Source organism: Microcebus murinus, chromosome 15 (genome assembly GCF_040939455.1).
Source record: "Microcebus murinus isolate Inina chromosome 15, M.murinus_Inina_mat1.0, whole genome shotgun sequence".
NCBI lineage: Eukaryota > Metazoa > Chordata > Mammalia > Primates > Cheirogaleidae > Microcebus > Microcebus murinus.
In genome coordinates this window covers 54,830,094-54,845,000 of record NC_134118.1, presented here as the reverse complement: position 1 = coordinate 54,845,000, position 14,907 = coordinate 54,830,094, and the positions used below count along the sequence as shown (strand labels likewise).

Here is a 14,907-nt window from a genome sequence, read left to right as displayed (position 1 = left end):
CACCATTTTCTGTATTTATTGGCCATTTGCATTTCTTCATTTGCTCTACTTGTCTTTTAGGTGTTTTTCCTATTGAGTGCTTTTGTATGTGTGTTCATGTGCATGTTTTGTGCATGAGAAAAACAGTAGTATGAGTTCTTACATGCATTCTAGGTGTGGTTTCTATATTTTGCTTTATGTATCTTCTCTCAGTTTGTTTTGTGTTTTCATTTCCTTTTTTCTTTAAAAGAAATGTCGTCTACTTAAACAGACATCCTTTCCTTGAACATTTTGTGAAAATGTTTTTTAGGGGTTTTATATAGTGCAAACTCAGCCTTGAAACTTCTTGAATCTTTAACAGTACAATCTTGGCAAAGGATCTCTTTATCTTTCTAATATGTTATTTTCTTCAAATGTCTTCTTTTTAATTGGGGCCCTGTTTTTTTCTAGAGACATTTCTGAGAAGTTCCTATTGAATCTCTTAAGTTTGAACACATCTGAAGAATTCCTGGCTACTATCAATTAGTTACAAAGTGGGGGAGGGTGGTTACTATGCTTTCATAAAGATAATCCTGTTATTTTACTTGCAAATTGGAATGTATAAAAATATTTTTATTTTTAAAAGGTTGGAGGAGAGATAGAGAAAAGAGAGATGATCAAGATGAAGTTTCCAGTGTGAGAAGTGAGGGTGGTAATATCCAAGGTTCCTTTAGAGGCCGAGGAAGAGGCCGAGGACGGGGAAGAGGACGAGGCAGAGGAAATCCTCGATGTATGACATGGTTTTTTGTTTTGTTAAGTTAGATGAACTTTGAAAAAAGTGAGCAAGCCCTGTTAGTTTTCACATTGTCCTATATATATATTATGTTTTAACTAATTTTTTTGGTCTGACAATAAAGATGGTTTTATGTTTGTTACTTCTTGATATACTTCACTTTGGATTTTTCTTTATTTGTAGTAAGTATTTTTTAATTTGTGGTCACCTTTCTTTTTCTTTATTCACATCAAGTGAACTTTGATTATTCATATGGTTATCGAGAACATGGTGAAAGGACTGATCAACCATTTCAAACAGAAGTTAATACCAGTATGATGTATTACTATGATGATGGTACAGGCGTACAGGTGTATCCTGTGGAAGAAGCATTGCTTAAAGAGTATATTAAGCGTCAAATGTAAGTGGATGTCAGACGTAAGCAAATCAGATAATAAAATCTGTAGCAATATCAAACTTTAATGTCATTGAGAGTGAATATGTTATGATGCATTTTCTAAGCTATTAGTAAAAGTTGGAGAATGTTAATATTTATTTTTTTTTTTTAGGAAATATGAGCAAAATAGGTTAAGCAGCTTTAAAAAATTTATATTTGGTTTATATTTATAGAAGACTCCTGCTTTCTTTACTGTTTAGGTATTTTTCTCCTTAAAGGACATTAGTTAAAATGTCATTGCATAATATGAGTAAATATAGTAAATATAAGAATATAAAACTTCTATATATATTTGCAGTTGAGCAGGTGAAACTTGACTCATTATTTACAAATAGATATCTATATTAAAATTTACGATGAACATAAATGACAAAAATGGTGCAAGATATCTTTTGACTTTCTTCTTAGCAATTGTCTTCTGAATTCTAAGTTTGTTCTTTATTTTTTAAGTTCTTTCTTTGTGACACATGTTAAAGGGGACTACCTAATCTTTTACTTCAGACTTCTTACTCTAGTTCTCATAGTAGTTGCTTTCTGAGTACTAAATGGGAAGTCAGGAGAATATTAGTTTGTTCTATTGTCTTTAAGAAAGTAATAAACTCTGTGCACACTAGTACTGTATAGGGCATTATGCATGTTTATATAGGTGTTTGTATAATGGCAAGAAAGAAATGTTCCCAAGTGATTTGCATGACCAATTTGCTAACATTTGAATTTTTTTTTTCCTGTCCTTACAAAGTGAAGGAAAAGGGCTATTTTTGAAAGGGCATAAGCATTTTTAAAACATCTATTTAAGAAAGAAAATGGACCCTATTCTGTTACTAGAAAATAATTTCTTCATTGGCATCTGCCAGGCGCTTCATGGTAGATTTGATTGGCTATAATGCGGAACAACTTGTTTATTTTGTTCTTGCTTCTTTTGTTACAGTTGATGCAAACACTGAAGAAAAGGGCCTTTTTATGGGCAGAAAGTGCCTGGCATGTGGCTGTCAACTTCATACCACTATTCCTGTCTTTTTTGTAACTCTTGCTGCCAGGTCCCTTCTGAGACCTGACAAGGGGACATGCAACTCCATGTCAGGAAAATCGGCCTCCATTGTGCACATTCAAGTGAGGGAGGAACAGAGCTACTTCAGTGTTGACAAAATTTTCTGATCATGCAGTGTAGAATCCAGAGCTTCTAAGGTAGGACATGATAATGTCCCCTAGGACACTGGGCAAAATGTCAAACATGGCATTGGTCATGCCTCCCTTTTTTTTTTTTTTTTTTTTTTCTTTTTGGTTATTTTAGCACTAGGGTTTTTGGCAAATGCTAGTAGAGCACCAGGTTTAAATATAGCTTGTTATTGTTATCATGCTTTGATTAGTGGAGATTTGGCTTTGATGTATCATGTTTTTGATTTTGGATTACTGGGTTTCTAATATATAGATAGGCTGATTGAGTAGGGTTTTGATTTTGCTTTTTGAGAAGTCACTTAAAGTTTTCTTACTCTTGTGGAAAAATGATGCTGATGTATTTCAATGGAGGCTTAAATGCAATTCAGAACAGTTGAGGTTTTTTTTTTTCAAAATCATTTTTAGTAAAAATTTAATCTGTTTTTGATGACAGAATATTAAATTTTTAAGATCTTGATTATTTCTAGCTGGGACAATCTCTCTTGAATATCAAGAGATATTGATATTGATATTCAAGAGAGATTGTCTTGAAATTTTCTGTTTCAAGCCCATTAGAAGTTTTAAAATATGTACACTGTAGGTAATAGGGTAATTTATGAATTTATTTAGATATTGTGGTTTTTATAAAATACTACATTAAAAAGGCAGCTCATCATTGATTCAGGGAAGTTTGTATCGCGCACCAAAGAACTTGTGACTAAATCAAATGTCTTAATGTCTGAAATTTCAACGTGTGTTATGGGCCTACCACATGCCTGACACCATGAATAGGGCTTTTGAGGTGTAACAACAATCAGAATGTTCATTTCTTCAAGACTTACATTATTTTCTTCAGTGTTTAAGAAGAGTAAATGATTTTCTAGTGTTAGTAATCTCTAAAGAAGCTTTGCATCCTGATAGAAATATCAGACTATAAAGAAAAATTTGGATGTTTATATTCTTAAAATCAGGTGATTTTTTTTTTTCTTCCCCCCGCCCCAGGAAAACAGCTCAAAACCAGTTTTCAGTTATAGTTGCCTAATTTTTTCAAAGTTAGAATTTGGCCTAAATACTTAAAGGGTATCTTTAGTTACTAAATTTTACACCCCAAAATATGAGCTGGTTTGCTTTCTTGTAACTTGCCACTCATCTTTGAAAACTTTCTCTGAGATTTGGAAATACTATAGGATTATTGAACTGCAGGTCACACCATCATTGATGTCATGTATTTCTTTGTTTTTTTCCTACATTTTCCCCTATTTGTGTTGCTCTCTTTAAAATCCTATTCTCATTTTTCTGTGTGGGAGGCTATAATAGAAACATTCATTTCTCAAAGGCTATTAAATATATTCTGAATGTTTGTATCTTGGGATTTGTAGTTATTGATTATACTGACAATTTATCCATTTACATTTCTTTTTGAAAAAATTTAAGTGGGTCTGTACTTTTCTAGAAAAAAGATATCTAAGCCTTTTCTGTACTCTCCCACATACCTCATAATGTGATTGATATTCATGTTTATTCTGTTCATTCTCAATATCCTATAGTATGTTCATCAAAAAGGAGGAGAACTTGAATCATTCAGATGTATAATTGTGTTCCTGCACATGTGCCCATGTGTTCATTAAGTTTTTAACTAAGCATTGTGGTGGTTACCATGTCAGTACTTTATCAGTTTAGAAAACAAACTGTACTTTATGTAAATTTGATAAAGGATACTTATAGTATACCATTCTTAATGATTAGTGAAAAAGTTGGAAGGCACTATGCTGACATATGTTTAGCTTTGTTATTTAGTATTTAAATGAAGCAAGTAGAAGTGGCTTGGTAGTGAAAATTTTTGCTTAATTGACTCACTTTTTAAAAATCAGTTATTGAACTATTTTAAAGTAAAATGAGCTGCTTAATTCTTTATACTTAGTGAAGCTGATCTAAATCAAAGTTAATATTAATTTTTTTGGAGATAATGAGTATTTCATCTTTTTATGCTCATATGTAAGAGAAATGATAATTCGGTAGGGTTTTTTGCTGTTGTTTTTTACATTTACCCTATCTATGTTGTATTAGACCTATATGATATCATTAACAAAATTAAAATTTTTCATAGTAGTTGATATGTAACCGACACACATTTTTATTTCCTCCTGAATAAATGGATGAAATTTATATTTCTCTTTTTAGTGAATATTACTTCAGTATAGAAAACTTGGAACGGGACTTCTTTCTTCGGAGAAAGATGGATGAACAAGGTTTCTTGCCTATTTCCCTGATTGCTGGTTTTCACCGTGTTCAGGCTCTCACTACAAACCTTAATCTCATCTTAGAGGTAATTATTATTTTTTTAATGACCAATATGATTTATTTTAAAGTAACTTTGCATAAACTTCAGTATCCCTTTGAAAATATAATTAGCAATAAATCAATACTTGCATCAGTATGTAACCAAACATCTTTATGGGGACAGGGACTTCCTGGTAATATTAAATTTCTATTATAAACAGCAAAACAAATATAACTAAGAGATTAACTCAGGTACCAAATTATATTTTACAGCAACATGTCTCATTATGTGCCTACCATCTTCAGGTAGATAAACTACAGTATATTCCTTGGAGTCTGGGTAAAGGGGTTCCATTTCTATGCCTGTTGGGATATACACTCACTCAGGATGGAGGAGTCCTATAGTGCTAGAGACTGGGATGTCCAAGGTTGAGGAGGCATATCTGGTGAGAACCTTCTTGATGGTGAGGACTCTGATGAGTCCCAAGGTACAGGGAATCACATGAGGGAACTGAATATGTTAATGGGCTCCATTTAAAAAACAATCTATACTTTTCACTCAATTGTCCTGTGAACCTAAAACTTCTCTTAAAAACAAAGCATTACAGAAAATTAAAAGAAAAAAAACAAAAACAGTCTGTAGTTGCCTAAGACTCAGACAGCATCTCATGGTTTTTCTCTATTTTGTAAAACCTAAATAAATGTCTAACCCCTCAAATAATTGCTAATGATGTTACCACCTGTTTTAAACCTGATCCTTCAAACTTGAATCATTTTGCGCATTCTTGGTCCTTTAAATTTGTTCAGGTTTCTGTAAAATAGCGTGTATTCCCATTTATTAAGATTCTGAGAATTTCTTATGTGCCACAGAACAGCTAATTTAAAACAGTCTTTCCATTTGTCATGTTAATGCTTTCAACATTTTTGGTTTTCTTTCTGTTTGCTATACACATAATCAAATTTACCCTGTATAGCCACTTCATTTCCCTACACACAGCCCTTATTATCTGCTGATCTGCTTTTTGTCCCTATAATTTTGATTTCTCCAGAATATTATATAAATTAATCTTAGAGGTTGTAATCTTTTGTTTCTGACTCACTTAGCATAGTGCTTTTAAATTCATCTATGTTGTTGCATGTGGCAGTAGTTCTTTCATATCGCTGACCTAGTACTCCATAATACGATGTACACAGTTTATCCATTCTCTTGTTGATGGGCATTCAGATTGTTTTCAGTTTTTGGAGATTATGAGTAAAGCATAAAGGTCTTTGTGTAGGCATATGTTTTTCTGTTGGTTAAGTATCCAGGCTTGTGATCGCTGGAATGTATAATAAGTATATATTTATGAGAAACTGCCAACCTGTTGTTTAAAGAGGCTTTACAGTTTTGCATTTCCACCATTATGTGTGAAACTTGTTATTCTGCAGCCTCATTAGCGCTTGATAGTGTCAGTTTTTTGAGTAACAGATTTATAATAGTTTCCCATTGTGGTTTTAATTTGCATTTTCCTAGTAACTTAATGCTATTGAGAATCTTTTCATGGTCACCTGTATACCTTATTTGTTCAAATGTCTGCTCAAATATTTTGTCCATTTCTTCTTTTATTTTTTTTGAGACAAGGTCTCACTTTGTTGTCCAGGCTAGAGTGAGTGCCATGGCGTCAGCCTAGCTCACAGCAACCTCAAACTCCTGGGCTCAAGCAATCCTACTGCCTCAGCCTCTTGAGTAGCTGGGACTATAGGCATACTCCACCATGCCCAGCTAATTTTTTCTATATATATTAGTTGGCCAATTAATTTCTTTCTATTTATAGTAGAGACAGGGTCTCGCTCTTGCTCAGGCTGGTTTTGAACTCCTGACCTCAAGCAATCTGCCCGCCTCGGCCTCCCAGAGTGCTAGGATTATAGGCATGAGCCATCGCGCCCGGCCTCTTTTGTCCATTTCTTAATTGAAGTGTTTGTTTAAAAATTAATTATAAGAGTTCTTTATTCTGGATACAAGTTTTTTATGTGTATTTGACAAATATTTTTTCTAGTCTTTGTCTTGTCTTTTCATTTTCTTAACAGGCTTCTTTGAATAGCAAGTTTTTGAACACATGCATGCTTTGTGTTTTAAAAACCAGCAATAGGAAAATCCAGGTTTTCAAAACAACATAAAATAATGATTTTTCGATGTGTGACTAATAATGCTTTGTTTTATGAAAATAATTACTTCAATGTCATCATTGTGTTTATTTATAGATAAGTATTTTTCTTCTATTTTAAAATATTAAGGGGGTACAAATGTTTTAGGTTACATGGATTGTTTTTGTAATGCTTGAATACTGGCTATAGGTGTGCCCATCACACAAATAGTGCTCATTGTACCCATTAGGTAGGTTTTTGCCGCTTCCTCAACCCCTCATTGATTTCCACTGAGTTTTACTTCCCTCTATGCACATGTGTGCTCATCAGTTAGCTCTAGTTTAATAGTACTTGTGGTGTTTGTTTTTCTATTCTTGAGATACTTCACTTAGGAGAATGATCTCCAGTTCTACCCAGATTATTGCAAAAGGTATTAATTCATCTTTTTAATGGCTATGTAGCACTCCATGGTATATCCATTTTATTAATCTATTTTTATTAATCTACATTTTATTAATGTAGACTACATTTTATTTATCTATTCATGAATTGATGGACATTTGGGTTAAGTCCACATTTTTGCAATTGTGAATTGTGCTACAATAAACATTCAAGTGCAGGAGTCTTTTTGATGAAGTCATCTTTTCCTTTGGGTAGATACCCAATAGTGGGATAGTTGGATCAAATGGCAGGTCTACTTTTGGTTCTCTGAGGAATCCTCTATACTGTTTTCCATAGAGGTTGTACTAATTTGCAGTCCCACCAACAGTGTATAAGTGGGCCTTTCTCTCTGCATCCATACCAGCATCCACACCAGCAAGTCTTTTGTTTTTGGACTTTTTAATAACTGGGGAAAGGTGATATCTCATTGTGGTTTTAATTTGCATTTCCCTGGTGATTAGTGACATCCAGCATTTTTTCATATGTTTCTTGGCCATTTGTCTGTTTTCTTTTGAGAAGCTTATGTTCATGTCTTTTGCCCATTTTTTAATATGGTTTCTGTCGTCTTGCTGTAGCTTGTGAATATTTTCTCCCATTCTATGGGTTGTCTGTTTGCTCTGTTGATTGGTCTCTTAGCTGTGCAGAAGCTTTTTAGTTTAATCAAACTCCATTTATTTTTGTTGTTGCCATTGGGTTCTTAGTCAAAAAATATGGACTGCTTCATGAATTTGCATGACATTCTTGCACAGGGGCCATCTAATCTTCTCTGTATCATTCCATTTTTAGTATATGTGCTACTGAAGGAAGCACTATAGATAACTATTTATAAAGTTTCTATACTGTAATCTAAAAAAATCCCTTTTTTCTGCAAAGTTTATTCTTGAGGCAAAATATCATGACTATTATTGATAGTAGAATGAGGGTTTCTTTTTTTTTGAAATGGTGTCTTGCTGTGTCACCCTGGTTGGAGTACAATAGCATCATCACAGCTTACTACAACCTCAAACTCCTGGGCTCAAGTGATCCTCCTACCTCAACCTCCCAAATAGCTGGGACTAATAGGCACACGCCTTGACACCTGGCTAATTTTTTTCTATTTTTAGAGACAAGATCTCGCTCTTGCTCAGACTGGTCTCAATCTCCTGAACTCAAGCAGTCCTCCTGCTTCAGCCCACCAGAGTGCTAGGATTACAGGTGTGAGCCACTGTGCCCTGTCAGAATGAGTTTATTAACTGCTGCCAGTGTACTGTAGTAAAAATCCAACTCAGCTGTCATTTTCTATGAAGATATCACCAGTTTTTCGCAGTCTCTCGCATTTGTAGGAATCTGGTTGTAACTGCATTATTGTATGCTTTGTTTGTCTGTTTGTAGTCTATTAAGTTCTTAAGCACAATTTTGAGATCACTGATTATCTGCTTCCAAACCTTTACCAGTAGGAAATGATTTTTAGAAGGAAGTTTTGGGTTCCAATGCTTTTGTAGTTGCGTTTATATATCAATAGTAGCTGATGATTCAGTAAGAAATAGTACCTTGTGAAAAATAGAAACACATAAGCAATAGCAATTTAGAACAGCAGAAGTCTGCATTCACAGAACATTATTATGCACCTACCATTTGTAATAGTGAGAAAGATATCCTTTTTTCTAATAAGAAAGTAGGACTTCATTAGGCTTTGCAATGTAAACATCAAGATCATGGACCTCAGAACATGGCCCTTGTAGCTCTGTGACCTTGGGCAGTGTGTCCTGAGAGGGTAATACATACTTCCACGGGTTGTCATGAGAATGAACTGTGGTAATGACAGTATTTGGCACATATATTAAGCTCTAAATAAGCATTTGTTATTATTGTTAGGCTTCAAGGATACTTTTCTACTGATTACTGCTTTTATCTTCATTCATTTCATTTCTGTCAGCTTCTTTCCACATGCATTTGAATGTGCTCAAGTGTTTTCTTTCTTGAAAAAACTGTTAAGAGAAGTAAAATACTTCAGCTGACAACCGTATCTGTCCTAGTTAAGTATGTCTACACAGCCAAACTTGTTGAATCTGTTTGCTCCCTCCCATTTATTTTCTTTCAGCTTACTGCATTCTTGGTTTCTTACCATAACTGAAAGTTATATGTCTTCCTTTTGTTAGGTCCAGTTGATCCTAGTCCTGTAGCTTACCAGTTGTATAACTGTGCAAGTTATTAATATTTAACCTCTTCATGCTTCAATTTTCTTGTTAAAGTAGGGCAAATAATACTTAGGCTATAATAAAGAAGGAGCATTTAGAGGAGTAATTAATATTGGCCTTAGAACTGTCCCTGCTACTCTTATCTCAAACCTTATTTTCTGAATGGACTGAAATTGTGGTTTCTCAAAGTTTGTGCTTCTTTCTTTTTATCTGCAGGTCTTCACACATGCAAATCGTTTTCTAGTAGGCATTAAAGATACAACATCTGTATAATTCTGTATTCCAGCATTGGTAGTTATTTATAATAATAGGTCTATATCCTTAGGAGAAGGATCAAAACTAATAGATAAGACCTCATGTATTGAAAAATATTCTTGTACATAGTAACTCATTGCTTAGGAGATCAGGATTAACAAGGCTTGGTTTTAATAAAATTATTTAATATTTTAATATTTAATAAAATTATGTGTAGCTCTGTATTGTCTAGGTCTTTACCTTAATTCTGTGCACGGTATAATTTCTGTATGATTCTTTTAAGGCCTGAATGATGAATCCTTCACTTTCTGTTCTATTTTCTTTTTAAATTTATTTTTTTCTAAATAGGGAATAAATTCTGTAAAATTCACAATTCAAAGGGTACATAGTGAAAAATTTTCTTCCCATCTTTTACCATCATGAATCAGTTGCCTTCCTTGGTTGCAATCTGTTACTTTTTTCTTGTATGTTCCTCCTAAGATAGTTTATATAAGCAAATACTCAGATATTATACTACATACAGTGTTATCCCCCTTCCTCTTTAAAATTTTTTTTAATAAATTTTTTTAATAAAAAGCATATCCTATAAGCTCCTTTAATACTAAGGAACTTCTGAATTTTCATCCTACAAGTTTTTCCTTAAATGTTTTCTTCTAACTTAAGGCATAATTTATACACTGTATATTATAAGTCATAAAATTATAGGTGATGAATTTTTTCTTATGCACATACCTATCTAACTGCCATCAGGTCAAGATATAGAACATTTTCAGTACCCCACCAAGCTCCCTTCTGAACTTTCTGGTCAATACCACTGCTCTCTCCAAGGGTAATTGCATTTCAGAGGTTTCTGAAATGTTTTTGAGCTTCACATAAATGGAGTTATGTGTTATATATTCTTTTATATCTGACTTTTTCCCTGACATCATTTCTGTGAGAATTATCCACGTTGTTGGTGTGTAGCAGTTGTTTATTTTCTATTTTAGGGTAGTATTCCATTGAATAAATATAACAGTTTATTTTTCTATGCTCCTATTGATATACATAGTTGAATTTTTTTCCAGTTTGGGTCTGTGATGCTGCTGTGAACCTATTATTGCACATATTTTGGGGTGGACATAATCATTTATTTTCCTGTGAATTTGGTAGGTAACAGGATATATATGCTTAGCTTTTGTAGATACTGCAAAACACTACCATTATTAAGAGTTTGACTTGCTTCATATTCTAGCCGACATTGACAATCTTTCTTCACAAGTTTCTTTTGAAAAATTTAAACACATAGGAAAGTTTCAAGTTGTATTTTTGGTTTTTTAGATTCATGCGTAGATAACACACTGTAGAATATAGTGATCTTAGATATTTGTTGTAGTTTTAAAAATTATTTTCAAATAAGCCCCAACCCAAGCAAGATACATAGATTATATCCATTATTCTAAAAACTTTCTTTATATGGCCCTTTCCAGCCAATTCTATTTACCTTCTCCAACTACTTTTCTGATTGTGATACCATAGATTAGTTTTGCATGCTTTTGGCATTTGTGTAAATAGATTTTTTCTGCCTCTGAGATTTTTTTTGTTTCTAAAGTTTTTGAAATTCATCCGTGTTGTTGTGTGATGTGGATGCTGGACATACTGTTTGCCACTGGGGTATCATTGCTTTTTGGTCCTTTAGTGGATAAAAAGAGGAAAATATGTCAGGAAAAATATATACATACCACTGATTTAAACCCATCACCATAGGGTTCTTCCCTTTCTCCATTCCCTATTTCACACTCCCTTCTCAAAGGAGTTCCTTTTAATAGAAATTCTAATCCTAATTTTAAAATAGTGTCCAATTATGGAAAATATAACTTGATTAAGTACTGTACAAATATTAAGGGTATACAAATGTAATGTTGTTAAAGTAATACATATATAGCATGTTCTCTAACTGAAATAGTGTTTTAATTTTTATAAGTTAATGTAAATATAACTGCATGTTGAGTTCTCATGTATTTTATAGTTATCCTAATTTCTTTTTTTAATATATTTTTTAACCTTTTTAAATATATTTATCCTAATTTCTAAAAGGTAATTATTCCTGAATTTCTGTTAGAAGTTAAAAAGCTTTAATTTTAATTTTAGTTTTTGAGACAGGATTTTTGCTCTGTCACTTAAAGTGGAGTGTGCTGGCACAATCACAGCTCACTGCGACCTCCAGCTCCTGGGCTCATGGGGTCCTCCTGACTTAGCCTCCTGAGTAGCTAGGACTACAGATGTGTGCCACCACACCTGGCTAATTTTTAACTTTTTTGTAGAGGTGGGTCTTGCTATGTTGCTCAGGCTGGTCTTGAACTCCTGACCTCAAGCGATCCTCTTGCCTCAGCTTCCCAAAGTGCTGAGATTACAGGCATGAGTCACCACGCCTGGCTTCATTTTTAAGAAATTTGGTCTAGTTTTATTTTATCCTTAAGTTACAGCACATTATTTGTAGTTGCACATTATTTGTAGCCTAGTTGCTCAGACTTTTAGTTGTAGACAAATAATGAATGGTTTGCATCCTGGTGTTGTCTCATTAGATCTTTGATCTTTTATTAAGTTTATTTCTTTGAGCCTCAGTTTCCTCGTCTATAATATAGGGGTAATAACTCTTTTATGGGGGTATCGTTAGGAATTATGTGTGCATATAGTATTCAATAGTGGTAGTTATTACAATAATAACAAAATGCCTAAGTTTTATTTGGTGATATATTAAGGGAAGACAAAAGGAAATATGAAAGAGGAAAAGTTGACAATAAAGCTTAATTGATAGTAAAAGTCACTTCTAGTTGATGTAGTAATCCTTTAATGATTATTCTAATTTTGAAAATATCATCTGCAAATTAAGTCAGTGGGAAATCAGGATATTTGTTACTTTACAGAGGCAAATGACTTTAAAAATTGTTCTTTGTAAGTAGTTAATTCATGGATATTTATTTTTAGAACTATTAACTACAAATCAGTCTGCCAATTTCAGATTTTCTAATTTTTAGATTATTAGAAGTATAGAACATGTAATGAAAAACTTTTTTCAATGAAAGTTCTAATAGCTCAATTTCTATCGATAGGCACTGAAAGATAGCACAGAAGTAGAAATTGTGGATGAGAAAATGAGAAAAAAGATAGAGCCAGAAAAATGGCCAATTCCAGGTCCTCCTCCACGTAATGTGCCACAAACGGACTTCTCTCAACTGATTGATTGTCCAGAGTTTGTACCAGGCCAAGCCTTTTATTCACATACAGGTAACAGCTTTTCTTCTAGAACAAACAGCGTAACAGTAGGCTATTTGGTCCAATTTGTCTATCCTTTTTTTAGTTTATTTAGATTCAGTAAGAAAATTTATGATAGATAAATGACTTGATGCTCCAAATTCTATTCATATTGCCTCCCACACAGAGCTATAAGTTAACGCTCTCTTATGTTTCTTGTTCTTAAATTATATGTGTACTTTGTCATTTATGGTGTTTCTACCTATCTTGTTTTAATTTTACTAAATGGCTATAAATATATTATGCCAGTTTCCCCCTTGTAAAATTGTATTAGTCTAAAAGTCTTCTACTTAAGAGTGGGCTTTCTTTAATGTTGTTACCAATGTGCTTCAACTTTGTCTTGAAAAGATAAGGTGACCTACATTGTAAAGCAGAATTGGGGTTCTCTTTAATCTGGTTGTGTTTAGAATTTCCAAAATCTGCTTTAATGTTAAGATTTTTTTCCTGGATCATTTTTAAGACATTCCCTCTTGGGAAAAAATGTGTGCTTAAACTTTTTTCAGTCAGGGTGATGATCTACTGATGCTCTTGGATGTCATTTGATCGGAATATGCAGTGGAATAGGTGACTCACTGAAATGGCATTATAAATATTGGAACAAATCGTGCTGCAGAAATGAAAGTGACCAGACTGTCTTCTGTGCAAGAATGTCTACTCTAACTCCTTGTGGAGGAGGTTGGGCCAACACTACCATGGAGATAACCACCTTTGCGATGATGATGAGAGACAGACCAGAGGACTGCTATTGTTTTTATAGGAGCTGCCCATTTCTGTGTAATTGGCCTGGGATGCATGGGCTACTTTTATTCACGGTGGGAAAGTTAATTATTATTATTCTGGAAATACTGCAAGAGTCTGTCTTTTGTTTCCAGGCTTATGTACTTGTGTCCAGATCAATAAACCAGAAAAGAGAGGATTGAGTAGCACTTCCCAGATTGTTAAGTACTTTGCTATTTGATTTGTCCTTCAGTACAGTGTACATTGCATAACTTACATGTTGTCATAATGTTTCCCATGGACTATAAGATTTCTTAATGTGGACATGTAAAGGATAAGAAATTTAAGAAATGAATGAGGATTTTTTTTCTTTTACTCTTCGAAATGTATTTTTGATACATCAGTATGGGAGACCTTTCCATCAATAAAGCATTGGTGATGGACAGTCTCACAAATATTTTTAGCTCATGTTTGTCAGCCCTCTGCTTCTATCCCAGCAAGCAACTTGGGCAGCTGTTTTAAAAGTTGAAGAAAAGTGATGTTGTTTTAGTTTTTTATTTTAAAGATATAATAGTTGATTGTATAAGTTAGATTTATTTATTGTATAAACTTGGGTCCAAGATGATACTTTTTAGCCAGCTTATGAATAGGCATTAAGTTGAACAAAATAGAAAATACCTTTTCTACAGGATAGTTAAGATAGGTCATTAAAGTTGGTAATCCCTGTCCATTAACCACTTATGCATTATTAATAAAATTACAAGAATAAAATCATATCTTGTACATTTTTGTGTTTTTTAATACATACTCAGCTGCATACCCATACATATTGCCTGAAACAAGTCCGTGTATATTAAAATAAATAAATAAATCTTAGATTCTTTAGATTTTATACCAGAAACTAGATGGTTAATAAATAAAAATTGAATGTACTTAGAATTATACTCATTCACACTAGATCATAGGAATAAATATGTAAATCACCTTTTCTCATGAATTCTCAAATTTCTGACCTTAATTCCCTTATGATAAGAAGGCATAGTTTCCTAAAGTCAATGGAGGGATACTACTGTATGTCACCAAAAATTTCAAGTAGAGACCAGGTGTAGTGGCCTTATCCAAGTGATGCCAGCACTTTGGGAGTCCAGGTGGGAGGATTGCTTGAGGCCAGGAGTTTGAAACTAGCCTGGACAATATAGCAAGACCCTGTCTCTGTAAAAAAAATAAATAAATAAAACAATAATAATTAACTGGGTGTGGTAGCATGTACCTGTAGTCCC

The 14,907-nt window shown here is 33.4% G+C and overlaps 1 protein-coding gene and 1 non-coding gene across 13 annotated transcripts in view; one reads left to right on the top strand and one right to left on the bottom strand.

The window, feature by feature from the left end:
- The window catches only part of LARP1B (La ribonucleoprotein 1B), a 121,430-nt gene that overhangs the window by 24,291 nt on the left and 82,232 nt on the right, over window positions 1-14,907 (top strand). For 9 of the 12 annotated variants that reach the window (XR_012923254.1, XR_001160830.3, XM_012791079.3 and 6 more), the window contains exons 6-9: window positions 605-748; window positions 986-1,151; window positions 4,524-4,668; window positions 12,709-12,883. Coding sequence is in view for 10 of the 12 variants with exons in the window: in XM_012791079.3 (XP_012646533.1) it covers window positions 605-748; window positions 986-1,151; window positions 4,524-4,668; window positions 12,709-12,883 (630 nt within the window). In the remaining 2 variants the exon portion in view is untranslated. Of the gene's footprint in view, window positions 1-604; window positions 749-985; window positions 1,152-4,523; window positions 4,669-12,708; window positions 12,884-13,413; window positions 14,401-14,907 lie in introns of those variants that run through there. The other 3 variants (XM_012791087.3, XM_012791084.3, XM_012791076.3) reach the window with 2 other exon arrangements.
- LOC142876766 (U6 spliceosomal RNA) lies at window positions 7,892-7,997 on the bottom strand. Its single transcript, XR_012923584.1, has one exon. It is a non-coding gene; the product is annotated as a U6 spliceosomal RNA (small nuclear RNA).